At 38.5% G+C, this 17,330-nt stretch overlaps 1 protein-coding gene and 1 long non-coding RNA gene across 2 annotated transcripts in view; both read right to left on the bottom strand.

Annotated features, from left to right (window-relative positions):
* Positions 1-17,330, bottom strand: part of LOC308689647 — a 1,235,845-nt gene that overhangs the window by 1,172,938 nt on the left and 45,577 nt on the right. The gene's annotated exons all lie outside the window — the stretch shown is intronic.
* On the bottom strand, positions 9,375-16,175 carry LOC308689636 (uncharacterized protein). The gene is made up of 8 exons (XM_081363460.1): positions 15,796-16,175; positions 14,989-15,117; positions 12,360-12,549; positions 12,119-12,227; positions 11,683-11,918; positions 11,193-11,383; positions 10,017-10,176; positions 9,375-9,644 (listed from the first exon to the last, which is right to left on the bottom strand). Exons 3-8 carry the CDS (start codon positions 12,544-12,546, stop codon positions 9,502-9,504), a joined length of 1,026 nt encoding a protein of 341 aa, XP_081219586.1. The 5' UTR covers positions 12,547-12,549; positions 14,989-15,117; positions 15,796-16,175; the 3' UTR covers positions 9,375-9,501.

Genomic DNA, 17,330 nt, shown 5'->3' with positions numbered 1-17,330 from the left:
AGCATGTTAGCTTAGCACACCATCAATACACGACAATTTATGAGATTAAAACCATGTTTGTGCTTCAAACTTAATTTATAACGCAAGTCGAGTGTTTTAAATAATCTTCTGTGATATAATTTCGCTTCAGATAAAAAAATCAGACATAAAATATATATATTTTTTTTATTCTGCACAATGATAAAGTCTATATAGATTAGCATTACATTATAAATATAATCTATTATTATGGAAATACCTGACATTACTCGAAGAACACAGGTAAACCAAATATCATTTCAATCATGTTTATTGTCTTCAAATCGTCTTTATCTGCATGTAACAGCGATCTCTGATAGCTTTGAATGTGTTCGAGACTTCCTGGATTGTCACATGATCATGGCTCTTCTTCATGTTCCATATATGGACTATTATTGTGCATATAGCGCCCTCAGGCTGTTGGTATGGATTAAAAACAGAATACATCACAGTATCCAGCGCTCATAATGATTACATCGACGTATTTGGGCATAAATTCAATAAATATTATTCCTGTCTATAGAAATCTGATGAAAACTTATGAAAATATATCAATATTTCTCCAAATCTGCACATTTTTGAGCTAAAGCCCTGAAGGACGTTGTTTTGTGTATCGCTGTCATGACGACAGCACGGGAGTTTTTTATGAATGGAACAGGCTGACGCGCATAATTCATATTAAAGGTATCGACTCATTTTTTCATTTCATAACTCCTGACACAAATTAAGACATAACTGTCACTATAGTCAGGTCCGAATCTTCAAGATTGTGTAACCCTGTAGGCATTTTTGAGGAAAAGTTGTTATACCACATTTTTAGAAAGTTCAATGTCTCCTGAATAAGGATCCACCGTATAACATTGAAATAAGGGTCCCATTTTCTTGTAATTGTCATTGAAACAATAGGTGCATTATTCACACTTCACAGCCAAAACACTAGGGTGAATAGGGTAAAAATTTTAAGTTATAGATATCACCATAAAACCTTTCCAGTTTTTCACTTACATAGAGACAGACATTTTTTGTGTTACAAGTTTTCTGAAATGTCATGTTTACATATGCAAATGAGGCATACCAGTATATATATATATATATATATATATATATATATATATATATATATATATATATATATAATTCGAGGGGCAGGCATACCAGTGCGCGGTTCTCCCTTTCGGGCTAGCCCTGTCTCTTCGCGTCTTCACAAAGGTTGTCGAGGTAGCCCTTGTTCCTCTCGGTGACTGGCTGATCCTAGCTCACTCTCGAGACAAGGTTTGCGAACACAGGGACCTAGTGCTGCGGCACCTAGCTTGTCTGGGCCTTCGGGTCAACTGGGAGAAGAGCAAACTCTGCTCCGTGCAGAGGATCTCTTTTCTCGGTATGGAAATCGACTCGGTCGCCATGTGCGTGCAGCTTATGAGCGTGCGCGCGCAGTCACTGCTAATTTGCCTTCGTCAGTTCGAGGGCAAGAGTGCGGTTCCACTGAAACTATTTCAGAGGCTCCTGGGGCATATGGCATCCGCAGCCGCAGTAACGTCGCTCGGCTTGCTTCATATGAGACCGCTTCAGCTTTGGCTTCGCGATCAAGTCCCGAGGTGGGCATGGCAACACGGCACGCTCCGAGTCCCAGTGACTGCCGTCAGACCTTCACCCCGTGGACGAACCTCAGTTTTCTATGGGCTGGAGTGCCCATAGAACGAGTTTCCTGGCATGTTGTTGTATCAACAGATGCCTCCATAATGGGCTAGGGCGCCATGTGCAATGGACATGCTGCCGCAGGCTCCTGGACAAGACCCCAGCGCCTTTGGCATGTCAATTGCCTCGAGTTGCTGGCTGTACGTCTCACCCTGCACCGCTTCTGTGCATTGCTCAGGGATCAGCACGTATTAGTCCGATCAGACAATACCGCCACAGTAGCGTACATCAACCGACAAGGTGGTCTGCGCTCCTGCCGTATGTCGCAACTCGCCCGCCACCTCCTCATATGGAGTCAGAAGCATCTGAGGTCGCTTCGAGCCATTTATATCCCGGGAGACCTGAACCGTGCAGCTGATATGTCTCGGTTTCGGCCTCTCGCTGGAGAATGGGGACTCCATCCCCAGTCGGTTCATCTGATTTGGGATCAGTTCAGGGACGCACAGGCAGATCTGTTTGCCTCCCACGACTCTTGCCACTGCGACCTGTTTTATTCTCTGACCGAGGGCACGCTCGGCACGGATGCACTGGCGCACAGCTGGCCGCGGGGCCTCTGCAAGTATGCGTTTTCCCCCAGTGAGCCTTCTTACGTAGACTTTGCGCAAGATCAGGGAGGACGAGGAGCAGGTCATTTTGGTTGCCCCGTATTGGCTCAACCGCACCTGGTTCCAAGAACTAGTACTCTTCGCGACAGCACCTCCCTGGCCAATTCCTCTGAGAAAGAACCTGCTTTCTCAGGGACGGGGCACCCTATGGCACCCTCGTCCCGATCTTTGAAACCTCCATGTGTGGTTCCTGGACGGGACGAGGCAGGTTTGAGTACCCTACCACCAGCGGTGGTGGCTACCATCACTTCCGCTAGACTAGAGCATCGTCCACGAGACATGCCTATGCGTTGAAGTGGAACCTCTTTGTCAACTGGTGTTCTTCTAAACTTAAAGAACCCACGAAAGGCCCGATCAGTGTCGTGCTTTCCTTCTTGCAAGAAGGGTTGGAGCGAAGGTTGTCTCCCTCCACCCTGAAAGTGTATGGTGCCGCCATTGCCACACATCATGATGCAGTTGATGGTAAGTGCATTGGAAAGCACGACCTGATCATCAGTTTCCTGAGAGGAGCGAGGAGACTGAATCCTCCTCGCCCTCCTCTCGTTCCCTCTTGGGACCTCTCTGTGGTTTTAACTGCTCTGCAGAGTGCTCCCTTTGAGCCTTTGCAATCAGTGGAGCTTAAGTTCCTGTCAATGAAGACAGTGCTCCTGGTTGCATTGGCCTCCATCAAGAGGGTAGGGGACCTGCAGGCATTTTCGGTTGACGAAGCGTGCCTGGAATTTGGACCAGCTAACTCTTACGTGATCCTGAGACCCCGGCCTGGATATGTGCCCAAGGTTCCCACCACACCCTTTCGAGACCAGGTGGTGAACCAGCAAGCGCTGCCCTTGGAGGAGGCAGACCCAGCCTTGGCACTGCTCTGTCCAGTACGCACCCTCCATACTTACGTAGACAGGATGCATTGTTTCAGGACTTCAGACCAGCTCTTTGTCTGTCATGGTGGGAAGCTGAAAGGAAAGGCTCTCTCCAAGCAAAGGTTGTCTCACTGGATAGTGGACGCCATTGCTTTGGCTTACCAGCAGCAAGGTCGACTATGCCCCCTTGATGTGACGGCCTGCTCCACCCGGAGTGTGGCATCCTCTTGGGCTCTAGCGCATGGCGCCTCGCTAACAGACATATGTAGATCTGCAGGCTGGGCGACACCTAACACGGCCTCTGGGCGACCCCCACGTGTGTAGTCCACTGTAAGCCTCTCTGAGCATGTGTCTTTCCCTCGGCAAGCTACCTTGCCACCCCTGGGTTTGAAATATTCCACCTGCAGCTGGACACCCCAGTGATTCTCAATATGCAGCCCCCTGGGGTCATGTGTATTCCAAGTCCCCCCCTTCGGGCTGGGCATAATTGCATATTTCCACTGATATATGCTTCCCAGTGTACCTTGGCATAATTCCAGCAGCCATTAAAAACTATCCCTTTCATGTTAATGTTGTTTTTTCATTGTTTACATGTTTAAATATTCTGAGAATGCATAGTTTTAGTTCTAATGTTTAAACTGCAATAAATGCATTAAAACTTTTTTTTTTTGGAAGCCATTTTGTTTTTATTGTTTATGCCAAAACAGTGATGTTTACAACTTGTTATACGGCAGAAATGGATTCAGCACCTAAAAATCATATAGAAACAACACTTGAAGTACTTTTCCTCAAAAATGCCTACTGCATCTTATCCAGGGCTATTTATCTATTTTGGGACCTGACTACTATAAGTTTTTCAGAATACAATAGTGGTCAAATACTGAAACTTGAGTCTTATATCTTTTTAATGATGTATAGTTTGTCAATGTATAACATTAAATCTGATAGTAATTTTTAACTAAATAAAAAAAAAAAAACGCTTCAGTGCGCCGACGCACTGGTGAAGCTTAACAGGTTAATGGCAAAGGTGTAAATTCACTCTATGTAGCACAAACAGGGCTACCATAATATGTGAAAAAACATGTATGTATATGTTTGAATTTTTAAGAGAATAATGTGTATGCGCGGTTATTGGAAAAAATAAAAATGAACGTTTCTAAAATAAGGCCACAAAACACATACTAAATATGTGTCCACAAGGCTTTTGACTAATGGATGTCGTCGCCTAGAGTTTTTTCTTCAAAATGATGTGAAAATCATCCTGCCTAATCATTCTCATAAAACAATACATAGATTTCAATTTTTTAAAACACATTCTGTTTGGAAAGGCAATATGCGTAATGGGCGTCAACGATCATGCATATTAAGTGGTTCACACCTGAGGAGACAATGCCCCCGCATAATGAGCTGCATACTTTAAAGGGGGGGTGAATTGCTGTTTCATGCATACTGAGTTTTTTACACTGTTAAAGAGTTGGATTCCCATGCTAAACATGGACAAAGTTTCAAAAGTTAAGTTGTACGTTTGAAGGAGTATTTTTGTTCCAAAAATACTCCTTCCGGTTTGTCACAAGTTTCGGAAAGTTTTTTTCGAGTATGGCTCTGTCTTACGTAAGATAGAGCGGAATTTCCTTATATGGGTCCTAAGGGCACTTCTCCGCGGCCGCGCGCGCACTCGCAGACCAGAGAGAGAAGAGAGCGAAAGCAGTACGTTACCTCAAAGCGCTCTGCTCGGCTTTAGGGAAGTCAATGTCACCAAAGAAGTGGGTTTTTGGTTGGCAGGGCAAGACAACCCTGCACAGATTCCCAAAGAACCCAGCGTTAAGGGAATAGTGGATGGAGTTTGTTTTTTCGAAGCATCAACGGAGGTTGTGCACGACTCTTTGTTCCCTGCATTTCGACGATGATTGTTTTATAAACAAAGCCCAGATCGACTTATTTGCAGATCGTCTAATGCTTAAGGATCGAGCAGTCATGGTGAGTAAACTACTTCAAATGTCTCTCTGTGTTGTTGTTAGATCAGTTAGCACAGCAATAGCACACCGCCCACACGGCCCGCCCCCAGCCGCTCGTTTTTTTCCGGAAAGACTCGGTACAGTCAATCTTTCACTTATAAATATAATAAAACTAAAGACATTTTGGAGATATGAAGGATGCAATACTACTCTATAGGTACTCAAGATTAACAGGAGATTGAGTGAAAATGAGCATTTCACCCCCCCTTTATAGAGCCATTCATTCAGGTGTGTCACCTAGCCACAAGAAAGTATGCAAGAGCAATATATATATATATATATATATATATATATATATATATATATAGTTCAGATGCAAAAGCCTCTAAATGCCATCTGAAATTTTCTTCTAGAATGATCATTTTTATCAAGTTTGTATATTTAAATTCAGTAATTTCACTCAAATGGCAATGAAGATTACCTATTAATTGTCATTTAAGTGAAATTACTGAACTTAAATATACGAGCTTGATAAAAATGATCATTTTAGAAGAAAATTTCAGATGGCATTCAGAAGCATCTGAACTCTTCATATATATATATATATATATATATATATATATATATATATATTAGGGCTGTCAATCGATTAAAAATTTTAATCGCGATTAATCGCATGGTTGTCATGAGTTAACTCGCGATTAATCGCATTTAATCGCACATTTTTTATTTGTTCTAAATATACCTTAAATTAATACTTTTCAAGTTTGTAATACTCTAATCAACGTGGGCATTGATAAATATAGATGCTTATGCAAATGTATGTTTATTATTGAAACCATAGTCAATATAGCATGAAGACGAGACATGTTTCAAAGGTCATAGATGTTTTTCAAAGAACTTGTTCATGTCTATTAGACACATGTAGAAAGAAAAAAGAAATACAAGGTTCCCATTACTTTTCTTTCTTTGCACTGAGCAATTTACTAACACAAACATGTTTAGATTTTTGCATGACAGGGCAGCTCTTCTGAAAATGCTAAATGTACATTTAGCATTTATTATTACATTGTAGTTTGTCTCTCTCTGTGCCCATTTTGATGAAGCTAAATTCTCAATACATTCTCAATAAAACGTATATTTTACTGTTTCTGTTGTCAAACAACGGAATGAATTTGAAATGGTGACTGAAACGCGACCAAATAAACATAACCAGCTCTCCCTTCCAAGACGTTAATCTGCACAAAAATTCTGATAATCGAGCCGTCGTCTGGTGAAATCAAATACACATAAGCTAAAGACAATATCCGTGCTCTGATTTCGGATATATTTGTAAAATTAGAGAAGCAACATAATATCTGTGTTTAACTGAATTAAAGCGCTGCTCCTCCGCGTGAGACGCAGAGAGAGAGAGAGAGAGAGAGAGAGAGAGAGAGAGAGAGAGAGAGAGAGAGAGAGAGAGAGAGAGAGAGAGAGAGAGAGAGAGAGAGAGAGAGAGAGAGACGCGCGCGCGTGCTGGGAGAGCAGTACCGGCGGTACCGGTATATTCTCAGAAACTAAATAAGGTTTGGGCGCTTTGTTGAAGGGAAAAAAATCGCTAAAGGGGTCTGCAATGTGGCTAAGTTGCCAACACTGTGTATCTGCATTTCTCCAACTAGGTTTTGGGCCACGGGTCAAACAGAAAATACGCGCTGCGTTAATCGTCCGTTAAAAAAATTAGTGCCGTTAATATGATTTTGCGTTAACGCGATATTAACGCGCTAAATTTGACAGCCCTAATATATATATATATATATATATATATATATATATATATATTCTACCAAATTGGTTCACAGTCGGAACAGTTGGAAGCATCAATTTTTTTTTTTTTTCCTGGAATGTCACATTATTATGGTTCTTCATGTTCCATAAATGGACTATTATTGTGCATATAGCGCCCTCAGGCTGCTGGTATGGATTGAAAACACAATAGATCAGAGTATGAAGCGCTCATAATGATTATATCGACGCATTTAGGTATAAATTCAGTAAATATTATTCCTGTCTATAGAAATATGATGTAAATCTATGATAATCTATCAATATTTCTCCAAATCTGCATATTTTTGAGCTAAAGCCCTGAGGGTTGTTTTTTGAAGTGCTGTCATGACGACAGCACAGTGGGTTTTTTTTCTGAATGGGAGCGGCTGACGATATTTTTACATCCTTCAAAGAAATATGTGCAAACTGGCAAAGAAGGTCTAGGCACCTCTTGCAGCAGTGATTATTAAATCAAACAACAATATTGTTGATGATAAATTCAAAGTAAAACATTTTCTTTTCAAAACGTTATAAATCCATCAATTTTTCCCCCAAAACGCTATAAATCCATAAATTATTTTCCAAAAAAAATATGGTTTGTCTTTTTAAAAAAGTCTTTTGTCTTTTATTTTTCGTGTTTGCATTTGAGGAAAAAAACAATATTACATGACAGTTCTCCTTTATGGCCGCGAGCGCTTTGAAAGACTTTCAAACTTTCACAGAGACCTAAAAACAGAAAGCACAAAGCCTTTCTTTAAAACTTCGTTTTGTATTAATTGTATCTTAATTTTAATAAATTTTTCATTAACCAATTTCCTGGATTTAATACATAAAAGTAAATATAGGCTAGCAATCACAACATAAGGTGCTTGAACTGGAGATTATATCATCTTGAACCGAACCGTAGCCTACTCGCCTCACAGGCCTAAAAAATGTGAAATATATTTACAGAAAGCTGGTTCTAAACAAAACCATCCAAAACAAAATAAAACTATGTAGCCTAATAAATGTGCATTTCTCCGGTGCGTTCACTAGCCTACTGCGAAGATCGCGAGTCATTATCAGCCGACACAGAAATTAATAAACAATTAAAATGTCTTATTGCAATATTTTACATATTCATAATCATTACTTTTGCTGGCTGGTTCTTTGAGGCAGCTTTTTTAGGTTTATGGCCTTTTGGAAAAGAGCTCTTCACGTATTATACGTTTATAAACACCGTTTCACCAAGGCACAGCGGCCCTTCAGCACATAAGAAAAAAAGCTCTGCGAGTGGGTGTAAACTCATTACTGATAATTAGATGAGACGGGATAAACTGTACTTCTCTTTAGTTTCATACAGATTACTTTGCAGGAGAATATTTGTTTTGGATGAGAATTGTTTTATTTAAAAGAAGAAATTTAAAGCTTTCTTTAGACGCATGTTTCATGGTTGTGTGATAAGTATTAGCTGAGTTTCAGTTCATTTTCCAGACGTGTTTCAGAAAGATTTTTGCGGAGACAGAGTGAGCTGAAAGCGCACCCTGTTTATTTTATTTATTTAAAAATAAAAACAAGGTTTTGATGTTAATGTGAGTGTACACAAAAAAAAGAAGACCCTCTATAGTTTATAATCATGTATTTATTTTATTTATATGACCATAAATGACGGATTTTTTTAAGTCTACCCAGGTAGCCAAACAGACCTGGGCCAACAATGGCCCAGAACCGGCAAGCCGGAAGAAATCAATCGGCCCAGTTCCGGTTGCCGGACTCTTGTGAAACGCGGCAATGAATGACGCGCCAGAATCGGCCCAAGTACACTGGCCCGAGTCCGGGTGCCGGAACTGAGCCGACGCTGCCGGAATCGGGCCATAATCACGCCAGCATAAATTGTATAATTAGCCGGTACTGGCCCGAGTCATGGTTCCAAATAGGAAATTTATCCTTTATGATTTTTTTTTTTTAAACCATGGTTCATGTACCACAAATTGTTTTACTAAAGAATATTGAATTACATATAAGCCTAGTTACAAAAAACGTATACAAAATAACAACAAAGACAAGATACCATTTAATGATACAGACTTTAATTATTACATAAACCTTATGAGTCAGAAGTTAAACTGCAGAATGGAAGTTTTTTCTGAGGGTTTAAGTGTCACACTTTTGTAGGTGTTGTGCTTTACTGCTCTAAACTATTTGACAGTCACAAAATACTTTTTGCTAGTACTTCAACTATTTTTTTTAGATGAGCTCAAACAAACCTTCACTTTCAGCATATGAACTGAGAATACTGAGTCACGGTCTGACGCTATTTATTTTATATAAACATGAATTCAACATATAACAAATATTAACACCTCAAAATTCATAAAATATACAATCTATTTGACTTTACTGCAAAAATATAATTATTTTAATCCTGCCAAGAGGTCACGCCCAAAATGAAAATGACACCATGTAAATTTCAGAAAAAGAGAATTTATTTAAAGATTTTGACAAGATAAACATAAAATAAAATTAACAAGAACAAAGAACAAATTGCATTAAAACATAGAAACTATATGAACTCTATATGAACTCTCAGGCTCACCTCAAGGATATCCATTGTTTTAAGGCCCGCTCTCTTCTTCCCCCATCCCTATCAGATGCCAGCTGCAGCCATCTTTTTATGAATTTTTCTGTTTCTCCATCCAAAGCACTGGCAGTATTCCGATTCTGTCTGACAGATTCTTTAAAAAGAAAAAGGAAGCAAAAAAACACACACAAAAAAACAAAACAATTAGAATTTAGGCATGTCTGTTGATATGTGGCATAAGTTTGCCGTTTAAACTTAAAGCTGGTTTTCCTAACTTATTAAGACCAGATGTGAAGAAGATGGGGAAAAGAAATCTAGCACTTAATGGTACAGTAATTTCAAAATGTAATATGGAAAATGTCAGTAAAAATTATAATAATTCTGACATGAAAACTCAGGATGAAGTTTACTACAAATTTGATCACAGCCTCACACTATCAATCTTCTCAATTGGCAAGAAAGTGTCAATGTTTTTTCTATAATGCTGAAAATTAAGTAACACTATAAAACACAAAATAAAACTTACTGAGGACAACATCTTTGATGGCAAGTTGTTCAAATGCATATTTCCCGTTTACCCCACGCCAATTTATTTGTTTTGCCAGCTGGTTTGTCATTAGTTTTGACATGATTCGCCACACACTCTCTTTCACAGTCAGCCCCCCTGCCAGTCCAAAATAGGTGACCTGAAAGACAATATTGACAAATGTAAAGAATGAGGTTTGTCTAGATAAAATAAAATTGCAGCTCTACAATGATAAAGTTATTGCGTTTGTGTGCTTAGTAGCTTGTTGGCGTTTAGCCGCTTTGATATGTTTGCTATTTCTTAATTTTTACTGCCTTCTGCAATGTGATGTCTTCTCTATAGGAAGGACAATTGTAATGGAGGATCATTGTTTCCCGCTATGCTGTTTGCATTAATTTGCACGTCCACAATGTTTGATATTCTTGATTGCTCGATCTGCTGCACTGAACCGCTCTGCAGACATATGAATGCATTTAATGTGAAATGTAAAATGACTGTGAGATCGCACTGCCCTAGGTACATTGTAGATTAAATGTGGCTACTATGGCAATAATTAACATATGTCAGCAAAGTTATCTAAATTAGTTCAATATAAACATACTGTAAGAAATTGTAGTCTGCCTCGACCCAGATTCCACTCCTAAATATATTTTAGAATGAGCTCATCCCCAAAATGGCTTAATTATCATAGAGATTAAGGCAGTCAAATTATATTGTTTTTTGACCACTTGGGTTGATCACATCCTGAGCAAATGGTAGTCAATTGTAGAATGGGAATGGGTGTGGGACACAGAGAACCTTCTCAGACAATGGGGTGTCTCAACTTCATTAACATACAGACCACAGCTGTTACAACAAGGGCAACTTAATTTACATTAAGAGTTGTAAACTGTAACAGGATAAAAGGTTTAAAATTTGGATGTTCTGGGTTCATTCTGACACCGATGAACCCAAGGTGCTTCATGTACCTTGCCACTGGTTATGCTGTAATAAACTTCATTTTTGAGATCTTCGACGTCCACATCATTTTTCCTTACAATACTAAAAGCTTGTTTGAATAAATGTAATAACTCCTTAACACAAATAAAAAATCACTGTTGTAGGCAACTGGTTTTAGAAGTCACAATTAAACAAAAGCAATTAGCAGTCTAAAACTTTTGAAATAGGAAAACATACCAGTTTTCGTCTGTATTCCCCCGCAGCAATGCTCTCCTTAAGCTTCACCAGTTCAGCAAAAGATGTGAGCGGGAATCCAGAAACTTCTGGCACCTCCAATGAATTTGGGTAATTAGATTGCATTTGGATCAATATCAGTTTCTGCTGCTGCTTTATGGTTTCCATTGAGGTCAAAATATCACGGAGAATTTCTGTAAAATATAAACACACTAAGTAAGTTATATTTTATTTAATAGTTTGTTCACAACTGACAGTTTCCCTCATCTAATTGCAGGACCCCCTTCATTCATCTTCAAAACACATTAAAATATTTTTATTGTAGCCTGAGAGATTTCTATCCCTCTATTGTTAGTCCAAGAACTTAAAAAATCATACCAAACTAAATAGGTTTCAAGTTGCTAGCTGTACCAGAAATAAAAGCCAATGTCGCTAAAAATATTTCCATGTAATTTAATAAACTGTTTAGTAGTAATTGCTAAAAAACACTTACGATCACACATTGGCTGATTGTGTATCCTAATTGGCTGGTTAGGGGGTGCCATACTAGAAGTCGGTGTGTGGACAGAAATTGCTGGTCTGGTAGCAGCTGGAGGAGAGATGATAGTTGGAGGAGCAATAGCTGGTGCAGGGGCTAAAGCTAATGGAGCCCTGGTGTTTTTTTGGGGGGGTTGCTCATTAGGGACGTCGTCGTCTTCACTCTCCGAGTCAAAGAGTCTGTATGTGACTCTATTAAACAAAAGAAGTTAAGTCAATATAGCAATCATGATTAGGGCAGCACGATATAACGTTTTAGCATATCCGCAAAATAGTCACATCACAGGATGTGTTGATGTCATGCACTTATATTGATCTTAGTTGATCGGGTTTGGTTCGGAAAAAATACAAAAAGAAAAGAAAATGAAATTTTACCACAATGAGTGCTATACCTTCTCTTCCGTTTTTTATATGCTGGACGGTTGTCCTCATCATCCTCGGTTTGGAGATCAGATGTCTGCAGTGCTCTGGGGAGCAACAGCCAAGCCTCACTAAATGTATCTGAAAAAAAAAAAGATAGAACATAAATTTTAGAATAGTTTTAATGTTTCCACTCATCAAATTCTAATAATATATTTATTCTTGAAGTTAATTCCAGTTGTGATTAATACTTAGATCATAATTTAATCCTACTTTTTGTTGCCCTTATCCTTATTGTGTGACTTGGCCAGGATTCGTCAGGAGGGTCACCTCTCATCACCACCCTGTTGCATTTCTCCCTTGATTTAAATGGAGGCCAGAGGCTTCGACCATCCTTTACCCATGAGGCTGGAACAACCTCTGTGTCACCCGTGTCAAGGAAGTCGACAATGTGATACATTGTCTTTGAACAGAAAAGGATTTAAAAATAATTTGAAAAACCCAAAAAACTAAAAACAACCTTTAAATCTTTACAATGATTTACAATAGTACATAATACAGAGGTTGCATGATTATTCTGTGACAGCTAGTAATTTCTGAGATGCAAAAAATAAATAAATCACTCATATGTGTTACAGTTTTTACCAACTGCTTACACACAAAATCTTTTCATGTCACACGATTTTTGAAACCTCTCACTCAAAGTGCAAAACTACATGCCAAATCTTCAAAACCATAAGCTATTTCTCAGCCTTTGACTTTTTGAGTTTTCAATTGCATAAAACACTTTTTTCAAAACACTACACACAATTCTCTACTTAAAACACAAAGATCTATCAGGAAGTGACTTGTACTATTATGAAAGAAGTGTTTGCCATTTGATGCAAATGCTTCATTCTGACTTGTGTTTATGGCATTTTGAATGCAGTGTTGCATTTTGAAGGAGATGTGAGGCATTTTGCATTTTGTGTGTGCAGTTTTGAGAATTGTGTATAGAGTTTTGAAAAAAGGAGAATTAGTTTTGAAAACGTGTGTAAGCAATTGGTAAAAATTGTAAGAGCCAACTTTTCTTTTCTCTTCAAAGCACCACTTACTACCCATCATATAGGCTATATTAGGTACACTAATGTTTAATTGTGATCATTAAGTATTGTCATTGTCAAGTATGTTTTTTTTAATTATTTTTTTATAGTTTCGAGTTGAGTTTCAGTTGTCCTTATCTTAACCCTAGCCCTTGAGTTATCCTAACCATAGCCCTTAGCCCTAATAAGGTGAATAATAACCTTGGCACTTTGTCATTGCTATCAACTCCGACTCACTCAGTCCAGGGCTCAACATTAAGCCTTTTCATGTGCTTGTCCTTTGTACAAGTAAATCTGTCATTCACTTGTCCGAGTAAAAAAGTTGCTTGCTTGAATGATAGTTTTAAACATGAAAGTAAACCACCAGTAGGAGGCGGCAGGCGATCGTCTTAATGAGCGAGTCATTGAGTCATTCATTCAAACGATTCGTTCAAACAACTGATTCATTCAAGAATGAGACAGATGTTTATGAATGGGTCATTGAATCTTTGACTCAGCCAATTCGTACACAACGCTGAATCATTCAGTAATGAAAACACGGTTAAGTGTTGCTGTGAGATGCGTTACGGTTCTGCTGTGATCTATGTTTGGAACTATTTTTGCTGCTGAAACAGAACAAAAACAGTCAATATTGTGTCTAAAATGTAAGTGACTTAATTTGAACTGTTGTATCAAAAGCAATGTCACATTTTCAGTCGTAATGGTAAGAAAACAGCACTCGTCGTGAAATAGAGCAATAAGCCTGACAATACTGTTTAAAATGTAGTACATCACTTAATGTTATTTTATTTTTTAATTTTTTTTACTGTTTATTGCATAAAATCAATGTCACATTTGAAATCGTGTGGATATCGGGAAACATTGCATTCTTGCTCGCATAATGATCAACATTAAAAACACTGCTGTATATCAGCCTGCATTTTGATCGCAGATTTAGTCGCATAAACAGCGCAAGCAGCTCATGACAGATCTTCTCAAATGAAGATCGCTGAACTCCAGCTTGTCTGTGTTTTCAGATCATCCGCGCTTCTTCAACAATGTAGAGAGAGCGCGCGTGGATGGCTGTGGCCAGATAATACTGAAAAGACCGGGTAGAAAACATGTTCTTTTAACTATAAAAGCTCTGATTATTTTCATCGTAACGGGTGCTTTCGCGCGTTCTTTAATGACGTGGAGCGCGAGGTGCACTCAACGTTAAGCGACTAATTTTTAGTTAGTCTACATTAGTAACAGTTAATTTTGTTACGGTATGAACTTAATCATAGAAAAGGCAAAACAAAATTTAAGACCTTTGTAACGAAATCCAAGACTTTGTATACCAAATTCAAGGCTTTTAAGGCCTTAATTTGAGATGATCAAATTTAAGACTTTTTCAATGCTTTTAAGACCCCGCGGGTACCCTGGTTAATGTCGAGCCCTGCTCAGGTCCTGTTAGCACCGTATATATTTTTAAATTATGCTAGATGAAGTTAAAACATGGAGACACAAATATTAAGCAAAAAAATGGAAACTCATATATTGAAGTGGTGATGAAAAATTTACTACCAAGTCAAATTGCGTTTGTTACCTTTTACTACCTTTCAAGGGCCTTAATATTTTGATTCTTTTTACTACCGCGCGGACACCCTGTATATAGGCTATATAAAAAGCTAATAATTGTAAAGCTGAATATTCAGTATCATTACTCCAGTCTTCAGTGTCACATGATCCTTCATTAATAATAGGCTACTAATATGCTGCTAAAAAGAAGCATTTCTTCTTTTTTTAAATTATTCTTTTTAATATAATTAGTATTGAAAAAGTATTTTATATACACTCACCTAAAGGATTATTAGGAACACCTGTTCAATTTCTCATTAATGCAATTATCTAATCAACCATTCACATGGCAGTTGCTTCAATGCATTTAGGGGTGTGGTCCTGGTCAAGACAATCTCCTGAACTCCAAGCTGAATGTCAGAATGGGAAAGAAAGGTGATTTAACCTGTTAAGCTGCAACGCCACTTTTGAAAAATCCCCAGAAATGACATACCCAAACTAAAACAGATACAGTTCATGAACCCTTTGTACTAAAAGCACAAGTATGATCTCGTTTGAAAGCTGACACCTGGCAGTTTATTGTAAATGTAGAATTAATTATTGTCGTAATGACAAAAATTGTTATAAATAGCTTCAAAGTTTTGTAAAGTTATTAGAAATTATTTTTTATGAAACATCCTCATGAAAATAAAATTGAAATTGGCACTGGAGCAATCTAGAAATGCACTACAGCTAAAGCCACATGTCTAAACATTTTATGTTTAAAATCTGAAGATAATAAGCCCAAAACTCTGTATTTAGTTAAATGTTTTTCAAGACCATGTCATGTGACTAACAGTTAGGGCTAGCTAGCATGTTAGCTTAGCACACCATCAATACACGACAATATATGAGATTAAAACCATATTTATGTTCAAAACGTACTTTATAACTCAAGCTGAATGTTTTAAATAATCTTCTGTGATCTAATTTAGCTTCAGATAAAAAAATCAGACAGAAAATATATTATTTGATAGTATTATGCACAATGATGAAGTCTATATAGATTAGCATTACATTATAAATATAATCTATTATTATAAAAATACCTGGCATGGCTTGAAGAACACAGGCAAATCAGATATCATTGCAATCATGTTTATTGTCTTCAAAACATCTTTTATCTGCATGATTACAGCCGATCTCTGTTAGCTGTGTGTGTGTTCGAGGCTTCCTGGAATGTCACATGATCATGGCTCTTCTTCATGTGCCATATATGGACTATATTACTGTGCATATAGCGCCCTCAGCCTATTGGTATGAATTGAAAACACTGTGAATTAGAATACCAAACGCTCATAAAGATTACATTGACGCATTTGGGTATAAATTCAATAAATATTATTCCTGTCTATAGAAATATGATGTGAATCTAAAAGAATCTATCAATATTTCTCCAAATCTGCACATTTTTGAGCTAAAGCCCTGAGGGACGTTGTTTTGTGTATCGCTGTCATGACGACAGCACGGGAGTTTTTTATGAATGGGAGCGGCTGACACGCATAATTCATATTAAAGGTATCGACTCATTTTTTCATTTCATAACTCCTGACACAAATTAAGACATAACTGTCACTATAAGTTTCTCAGAATACAATAGTGGTCAAATACTGAAACTTGAGTCTTATATCTTTTTAATGATGTATAGTTTGTCAAGGTATAACATTAAATCTGATAGTAATTTTGAATTAAATAAATAAAAAACGCTTCAGTGCGCCGACGCACTGGTGAAGCTTAACAGGTTAAGCAATTTTGAGCGTGGCATGGTTGTTGGTGCCAGACGGGCCGGTCTGAGTATTTCACAATCTGCTCAGTTACTGGGATTTTCATGCACAACCATTTCTAGGGTTTACAAAGAATGGTGTGAAAAGGGAAAAACATCCAGTATGCGGCAGTCCTGTGGGCGAAAATGCCTTGTTGATGCTAGAGGTCAGAGGAGAATGGGCCGACTGATTCAAGCTGATAGAAGAGCAACTTTGACTGAAATAACCACTTGTTACAACCGAGGTATGCAGCAAAGCATTTGTGAAGCCACAACACGCACAACCTTGAGGCGGATGGGCTACAACAGCATAAGACCCCACCGGGTACCACTCATCTCCACTACAAATAGGAAAAAGAGGCTACAATTTGCACAAGCTCACCAAAATTGGACAGTTGAAGACTGGAAAAATGTTGCCTGGTCTGATGAGTCTCGATTTCTGTTGAGACATTCAGATGGTAGAGTCAGAATTTGGCGTAAACAGAATGAGAACATGGATCCATCATGCCTTGTTACCACTGTGCAGGCTGGTGGTGGTGGTGTAATGGTGTGGGGGATGTTTTCTTGGCACACTTTAGGCCCCTTAGTGCCAATTGGGCATCGTTTAAATGCCACGGCCTACCTGAGCATTGTTTCTGACCATGTCCATCCCTTTATGACCACTATGTTCCCATCCTCTGATGGCTACTTCCAGCAGGATAATGCACCATGTCACAAAGCTCGAATCATTTCAAACTGGTTTCTTGAACATGACAATGAGTTCACTGTACTAAAATGGCCCCCACAGTCACCAGATCTCAACCCAATAGAGCATCTTTGGGA

The sequence above is a fragment of the Scardinius erythrophthalmus genome (assembly GCF_964197995.2).
Source record: "Scardinius erythrophthalmus genome assembly, chromosome: 4".
Taxonomy (NCBI): Eukaryota; Metazoa; Chordata; class Actinopteri; order Cypriniformes; family Leuciscidae; genus Scardinius; species Scardinius erythrophthalmus.
The sequence above is the reverse complement of the archived record's forward strand: the minus strand, read 5'-3'. Positions and strand labels throughout refer to the sequence as shown.

Coding starts and splice junctions, on each gene's coding strand:
- LOC308689636 (XM_081363460.1), bottom strand. CDS start 12,546: ATGTATCACATTGTCGACTTCCTTGACACGGGTGACACAGAGGTTGTT. Junction 10,177..11,192: donor GGGAATACAGACGAAAACTG/GTATGTTTTCCT, acceptor ATTGTCTTTCAG/GTCACCTATTTTGGACTGGC. Junction 9,645..10,016: donor CATCAAAGATGTTGTCCTCA/GTAAGTTTTATT, acceptor TTCTTTTTAAAG/AATCTGTCAGACAGAATCGG.